This window comes from Phoenix dactylifera, chromosome 1 (assembly GCF_051530095.1).
Source record: "Phoenix dactylifera cultivar Ajwa chromosome 1, Ajwa_hap1_PhDact_Kaust_v1.1, whole genome shotgun sequence".
NCBI classification, from domain to species: domain Eukaryota; kingdom Viridiplantae; phylum Streptophyta; class Magnoliopsida; order Arecales; family Arecaceae; genus Phoenix; species Phoenix dactylifera.
In genome coordinates this window covers 39506754-39514549 of record NC_143190.1, presented here as the reverse complement: position 1 = coordinate 39514549, position 7796 = coordinate 39506754, and the positions used below count along the sequence as shown (strand labels likewise).

The following is a 7796-nucleotide window of genomic DNA, read 5'->3' as shown; positions in this document are numbered from 1 at the left end:
CAGAACGGCCAGAAAAAGTAGAGTAACGGCTAGTTTCCGTGGGGGTTAGCTTAAATAGCCACAGAAGACTGTAGCAAGGCAGAGAACACACATTCCACTCCTAGCATTCAAGTCTTCAAGCTCTCTAAGTGCACTTCAACGAGAAAAAGGGAAGATCTGCATTTACTGCTCCACCAACATCTTCCCAGCATTCAAAGCTTCCTCCTCCTGCTTTCAAGTCGATCACTCTTTCAAGAGGAGACCGGAGTTCCAGAAGCCACACCTCTTCACCATCTTAAAAGCGTTTGAGGGCTTCTAACTCCTTTACGATTATATTGTTTTAAATCTGCTTTTTGAGAAGCTATTTTCTGTTTTCTTCTATCTCGTGTATTTACTTGATTCAATCGGGGGATTGAATCAAGGGGATTAAGGTTGGTTGGTGAGCCGGTTTAAAACCAACGAGTGTAAGGGTTTGATTGTGATCCCGAGAAAACAATCGGAGTGGTTCTAGTCGGTGAGCCTGGGAAAACCGACCGAGTTCGTTGTGAGCTCGTAAAACAACAAGTTCGGTTGTGAGCTTGCAAAACAACCGGCTGTAATCCAAGGGGGTTATAGTGAAATTCCCAAGTGAGACTTGGGGAGTGGACGTAGGAGTAAGGGTTAGCTCCGAACCACTATAAAACTTTGTGTTTGTAGTGCATTGTCTCTCATCTTCTTCCCCACACATTACTCACAGCACTTAGCTTTAATTAAATAACTGGCTATAGTATTTAGTTAATCATCCACAAAGTTTTAATTAGCTAAGTTAATTTAAAAACCCAATTCACCCCCCCTCTTGGGTTGTCAATCTGGGCAACACATATCATACCAAACAAGTTACTCATGGATATCTGGGGATTTTTAATCACTGAACCATGGCCTACCAAACACATTGATCTTAGATCACCGGGGATCAAATCACCCTAGCATTCGGATCACCAGAGATCTTAGATCACCGTGGTGATCCTGTTGGGGTCACCAAACGCCCCCTATAGACCCATTAGCTTATGCATTACTATGTACAAGGTGGTCGCGAAAATCATGGTGGGGAGGATGAAAGATATATTGTCAAGGATCATTAGCCAGGAGAAGGGAGCTTTTGTGGGGGGAAGCAGTATCTCTGATAATATTTTGCTAGCTAAGAGATGATGGGGGACTTACTGCGCGTCTCGAGGAGGCGATGTTTGATAGCAGTGAAGCTGGACATGGAGCGCGCCTACGACCGGATATGGTGGGATTTTCTTCGGCGAGCGCTAGAGAGCTTTGGGTTCAACCAGGTTTGGATTGACTGGATATTGGGATATGTGCATAAGCCTAGCTTTTCCATTTTGATCAATGGCATGCCATCACGATTCTTTCGAGCCACTATGGGTTTTCGTCAGGGATGTCCTCTTTTTCCGTATCTATTTATCATTTGCTCTGATGTACTCTCACGTGCCTTGCATATTGCTTGTGGGAACCGGGAGTTGGTAGCCTATAGACCAGCCCCGGGTGCCCGCCCCATTTCTCACTTACTTTTTGCAGACGACTGTCTCTTGCTCGCTAGGGCGAGAGAGACTGATGCGAGAGCCCTTCAGGGAGTTCTGACAGAGTACTGTGAGATGTTCAGGCAGAGAGTCAACCTCCAAAAATCAACCATACACTTCAGTCTGAGCACGGAGCGGAGGACACGATGAGAGGTCCAGGCAATTCTGGGGATGCAGGAGGAGGGGACCCTGGTTTACCTAGGGGTTCCCCTTACGGGGAGGAGATTGCGGGTGGCGGAGTGCTCCACCTTGTTGGAGAGGGTGCGGAGCAGGCTAGAGGGTTGGAGAGCATCATCACTCTCTATGATGGGCAGATTGACGTTGATCAGGTCAGTTCTATGTTCTATGCCCATTGATATGGTGGCACATATTGTTATGCTGAAGAGGGTCCTGGAGGAGATTGAGAGGCTTATGAGGAGTTTCCTATGAGGCTCTCGTGGGGGGGTCATGGAGTACATCTGGTGGCCTGGAAGAGAGTATGCTCGCCTCTGCGTGAGGGTGGTTTAGGGGTGTAGTCACTCCTAGCGCGGCGCGAGGCTCTTCTAGCACGGCGGGCAGTGCAGGTTGTTCTGGAGCCACATGGATTTTGGAGCTAGATCATGACGGCTAGATATGGTCGAGGCGGAGTTACTGTGCATGTGATTGGCAGCCAAAAGGTTTCTTTTATGTGGCGAGAGATCGGGAGGTACTTGCCGATGGCCTTGGTGCATTCCAGATGATTGATCGGCGACGGACGGAGCATTGATGTGATAGAGGATTCGTGGGTGGATGCACTCCCATTGAGATTATGGCCAACGATATTTAGTGGTGAGGGGGCAAAGGGGAAAACAGTTCTTGTTTTTTTTTTCCAAAAAGGGTTTGCAATGTATGCTAATGGAAAATTGGATTGCGGATTTGTTCGAAGAGTTCAATGAATATGATAACAGTTACTAAAATGAGCATGAATAATATTGTGAAAGGGATTTTGCCGAACATTATCTGTACATGAGAACCTGGTCGACTTGCTTGAGCACACTGATATGTCCAATAATATCAAGGAGCCCATTTCTAGCAACTGAGTTCAATATATAGTTGGACGAACTGCTTAATTGAGGAAGATTTTGGTGACATTGAATATTACTAGTATAGAGCCATGTGTTTTGCACTGTTGCACATATAAAAGCAAAAGTATAATTATTTAAATAGTAATTTGTTTTTACTTTTGATCATAATAATTTGTTCAAATATAATATAATAACTTGCAAACAAATTTATTTTATTCAAATGTATATATCCCACTTATCAATTCTTTGGATTTTTTAAGGAATCTTAACTTCCTTTTCCTACCACACACACAAAAAAAAAAAAAAAAAATCTTTGCATATTTTGCATGAATTTCACAAGAAAAGGCAGTTTTTTTTTGGTTAAAATGATAGAGCATGAAGAGTCCTCGAGGTTTCTAACAAATCTGTACCAAAAACTAAAAAATGTGCATTTTCTATTTTATACTTAGACTGAGGAGCAAAATTATCTAGGGACATTTATATGCACCATTTTGTAACAAAGGGTAATCCAACATTCTCTTACAAAATCCACAATGAAGTAAATTGTATTTATGAACAATAATAAAATGTTCCATCATTTGTTTGGCGATGATGAACTAGGATTGTCTATAGAGGCTTGAATGTTGATCCACATGCCTAACTCAATTTCAGTGAAAAAATGTCGTGATGCAATCATATCCATCCATTTGGTAATGCAGCTACTGGTGATAACTTCAGAATAACTGCCATTATGATGACCCCAAGAGGCCTCCCGACATGTTATGACACAATAACCAAATTTTAATAACTGTCATATCTTAGATATAATTTCATTATAAAATATTTTATATAAATGAAACATATAGCCATCGATCGACGTTTTCAATGTTTATTATGGCAAAAAGTTTCGCTTTTCATTTAAATAAAATAACATTTTGTAACTAAAATACTTATAGCAGTTTTTTTTTTAATCTTGGAAAGGATGATATAATATGTTTTCAGAAACATGATGTCATATGGATTCAAATTGGTGATCTTTGTTAAGTAACATGAGGAAAAACCGAACACCCCAAGTGAATCAAAAGCAATGTCAGGATGAAAAGTGGGGGAGGATCTCCCACTTTTATATAGATTGTGGATTCTGATGTTGATACTGTTTTCGGGGACTATGATTTAGTTTAGTTCCAAGGAAGCATCTTTCATATCAATGCATGATTGGGTGTATAGAATTAGTATTTGTGATCTTAGGAGATTTAGAAGCAATGCTCATGTTTGGGTTTGTACCGGGTTCTTTCCAAGCTTATCTGTCTGCCATAAAATATATTCTGGGAATCTTCATGTAAATAATGGTTTATAACTGAGGTACCTATAGCAGTTTATATTTTATTCAGAGATTGCTGACATAATCAATTAATGTAACTATTTATTATAATTACCATTATTTTCTAATATAATAGATTATAGTATAAAATAATTATTTTTTCAGAAACATCGTGTCATATGGTATCAAACTGGAGCCTTAGGTGCGTTAGACTAACATGAGGTACAAGCAAACACCCCAAGCACACCGAAAGCAGTGTTGGAATGAAAAGTGGGAGAGGATGAATCCACCTGTTTTTTCTAATAGGTCGTAGATTTTTGATGTTCAGTGTTTTTGGGACCGGGATCGAATTTAGTCCCAGGGAAGTACCGTTCATATTAGTGCTTGATTAGGTGTATAGGAGTAGTGTTTGTGGTCTTATGAGATTTTGAAGCACAGTATTCATGGCTGTGTTTGAATCACAGGATTTTCCGAGCTCATCTCTTTGTTAGCTAATATATACTGCTGGTCATGCCTACATAAATAAATAGCTACTATCCTTGTTCTTATCAATTCTACCAGTCTCTAATTCATTGCAGTCTTATGTATTTAAGCATCCTAACTCTTTTGAGTCTTGAAAATTATAAGCATGTATGACAGTGATTGACTCAAGGATTGCAGCCAAAAAAAAAAAAGATAAGAGATTTGCTTTGAGAATTTAACGAAACCCCAGGAGGAAATGAAAAAAAACAAGGAAAAACAAAGAGAGAGCTCATACGCACGTCAAGTTACAGTTCTTGACTGGATCGCTCAAACATCCATTTCATCTATAAACTAAACCTAAAAAATCAAACCAAAACAGTAGGTTGTACAAACATCAAGTTACAGGCCATTAACTAATTTATCAAACATCGATTTTATTTATAAACTACCTGTAACTGTTAGGGTATGTTCTGAGAAAATCAAAACTTCAGTGTATGGAAGGATCTGATTCTCCATCAGGTGCCTACATATAATCAGGATCTCTTGGGAAAAATTGAACATCTGGATGAGTACCACTCCCAGGTTGTCGCAGTCCACTGTAAAAATTCACCATGAGAAAATGAGCACATAAGGTATAAACTCACCAATGAAAGCAGCACAACCAACATTTAGTCACATGACGTTGGGATTTTGCGACAACTGAATTTAACAGCTTAATAAACCTAAATATCCTTAAGGCCCAATTTGATCAGTGCCTCCTGAATGGATACGGGCTCTCTTTCACAAGCGACAATGGGTATTTTCCTCTTAGATCTAAACAGTTGTATCCAAGTTCCAACCAGAGCAACTTTGTGAAACCATGAGGGCTTTTTTAAAAATTTTGCGATTGAAAGCTTTTTGTCTTTATTCTGAAATGAATGATGCTTTCTTTTTAGAATTTAAGGAATAGGGTGCTTGTTTAGTATCTTCAACAATGATTTCAACTATAAGCATATCAAGAACCCTTTCTTTGTCAGTCCAACAAGTAATTACACTATTGGTTTTCCTACACTTACTATATAACAGTTAAAGACAGAACATCAATAACTAGCTAGAGCATCTAATTACAGAAAGGCTACAATCGTACCTTGCAAAACAACCAGGCTCGAAGCCTGGGACACCAGGAGGACTGTATGGATCAAAGCAAGCACCCGGTGGCACACCTCTGTTTTAATTCTAGATGGTTAGAGTTTTAGTTTGACGAGCAGAGAAATAAAAATGAAAAATATTTATTTTCTTTTGACAAGGAAAGAGATAGTGTACTGGCGGAAGTCCACCAAGAGAACCAGGAAATTCACCAGAACCAAACCAGCATGGAGCATTTGGCCCTGCATCATTAGAGCAAAGACTAAGCAACACTGGAAAAAAAAAGGCTACTAATAAATGGCCTTTTAAAAAAATTGGATAACATACCTACGAAAATGTCACCACCCACACCAGAGGGCCTGAAAAAAAGCACAAAATGATGCCTAAATATCCAAAGCCAAGTTACAAGACTACAAAATGGTCATGGTGGGACAGGGGAGAAAAAACCTCTCAGGATAGAAGCCACTGTTGGGCCCAGGAAAAGCATCATTATATTCATACAGTGGAACAGGAGGATACACAATACAATGCACAAAAAAGCAAATGAACAAAAAAATAGACGAGTTAGAATCTAAAAGTTATTCAAGCATCAGATAGGTCAATGCATGTGTTAAACTAACCAACAGAAAAGGAGAAATTACTTTTTTAAAAAAACATGAATTAACAAAATATGTGGATGCTTTAAATTACTTTAATGATGCAGGTGCAAATTGAAGATGCAGGGCCAAATTGAATATGTGGATGCCCTGCATCATTAGAGCAAACACTAAGTAAAATATTTGGCCCTGCGGCACAAACATTTAAGGAATCATCAGACAACTGTATTTGCTGGCAAACCACCATCACAAACTACTTTACCTAATTGTGTTTTGCAGTTAGTTGTTAAGTTCACCAAAACCCAAGTGTATTTGCAAAAAAATAAAAAGGATTCTTACATATGCATATCAAGTTAGACTACACGTTATTTTAACTCCTTAAAAAAAGAAGTTAATGATTTTAAAATAAATGATGGATTATCCAAATTAAAGATCCAACCTAATGAACATGACCTACACTACAACAAGTGCCTAGAAACCAAAATTATTTGGTAGTCTCTAACCTAGCATCAAGTTGGTACAAAAATGAATGGTATCAATTGTGCTAGTATTGCAAAATACATGATAGGGCACATAACATAAAAACCCACATTATGGATCATGATCTACAAATTTGAGAACATGGGTAGATTTAAATTCACTAGGTTTTGATGATTAAATCATAATAAAGCACAATATCATGCAAGTAAAATCACCCATTTAGACACATACTTGATGGTTCTGTTAGAGACCATGAAAAACCATGAATTTTGGTTTCTAGGCATATTTTAGTGTAGACCATGTTCAACAGTTTGGATCTTGAATCAAATACTAAATGATTGATTTTTAACCATTAACTCCTTTTATAAAGAGTTAAGGTGTGGAATCCACCTCTATGCATATTTGACAATCTGCAATACTGATGTCCAAATAATGGACCCAGTATTTCCAAGAAACCACATATGCTCAATGCCAAAAACCCTATGCAAAAAAAAATCTTGAAAATATAAGACTTCACGATGTGTATAGCTTTTTCCCCCCAAAACGTGCATACTAATTACCCAAATTATGGGCCAAATATTTTCAAGAAAAAAAGCTCTCTGCCTGACTCCTCTTCTCCCTTGTGCGCATCCATCATTACCAATTCAAGGCAGCCTTTTCCTCCAATCTAGGATTTCCCAGTTTTCCCTTGAAAGAAGAAAGACTACCACGATCAACATGAATTAGGTTTAATGCCTTTCTTCCCACCCAAGAGCAACCATAATGAGAAAATCCTACATAAAGATTAGTGTTCTGTCAAAGGCAGGGCAACAACTTGACTTCCCAAGCTAATATCTAGGAAGGTGTCTAGGTACCTAATAACTGCGTGGTGCTCTAGTTGTCACATTTATTCTTTATGTATTGTTTGTTGTTTTTCAGAAAAACTACAAATATATTCTCCTTTATTGATAGATATGCTTTCCACAGCCTGGAGAATATAACTTAAATAGTTGGTGACCTTGTTTCTGATACACTTTCCACAAACTCAATATATGTTTGTAATTATTTAAATCTATCTAGAAGTGAGGTTTAAGTTGCAATATCTGTATATAGATTTAATAAATTATCAGCCAATTTTTAATTTAGCATCCTACTTAGGCCTTTGAAAGGTTACTGTCAAGGATCTCCTAGACAGATAAAATCATCACTCAGTATCTAGCGCTTCACACTACAAATTTAATGTTAGACAATAAACAGAGAGCACAAG

General features: G+C 38.3%; 1 protein-coding gene across 3 annotated transcripts in view; it reads right to left on the bottom strand.

Moving 5' to 3' along the window:
* Nucleotides 1-4556: 4556 nt before the first annotated feature.
* Nucleotides 4557-7796, bottom strand: part of LOC103698909 (putative proteasome inhibitor) — a 33884-nt gene continuing 30644 nt past the window's right edge. For 2 of the 3 annotated variants that reach the window (XM_089931012.1, XM_089931010.1), the window contains exons 5-9: nt 5922-5963; nt 5802-5833; nt 5687-5716; nt 5476-5553; nt 4557-4945 (exon numbers count right to left, since the gene is read on the bottom strand). In XM_089931012.1, the coding sequence (XP_089787138.1) occupies nt 4788-4945; nt 5476-5553; nt 5687-5716; nt 5802-5833; nt 5922-5963 (340 nt within the window). In that variant the 3' untranslated portion in view covers nt 4557-4787. Of the gene's footprint in view, nt 4946-5475; nt 5554-5651; nt 5717-5801; nt 5834-5921; nt 5964-7796 lie in introns of all 3 variants that reach the window. The other variant, XR_016413387.1, reaches the window with a different exon arrangement.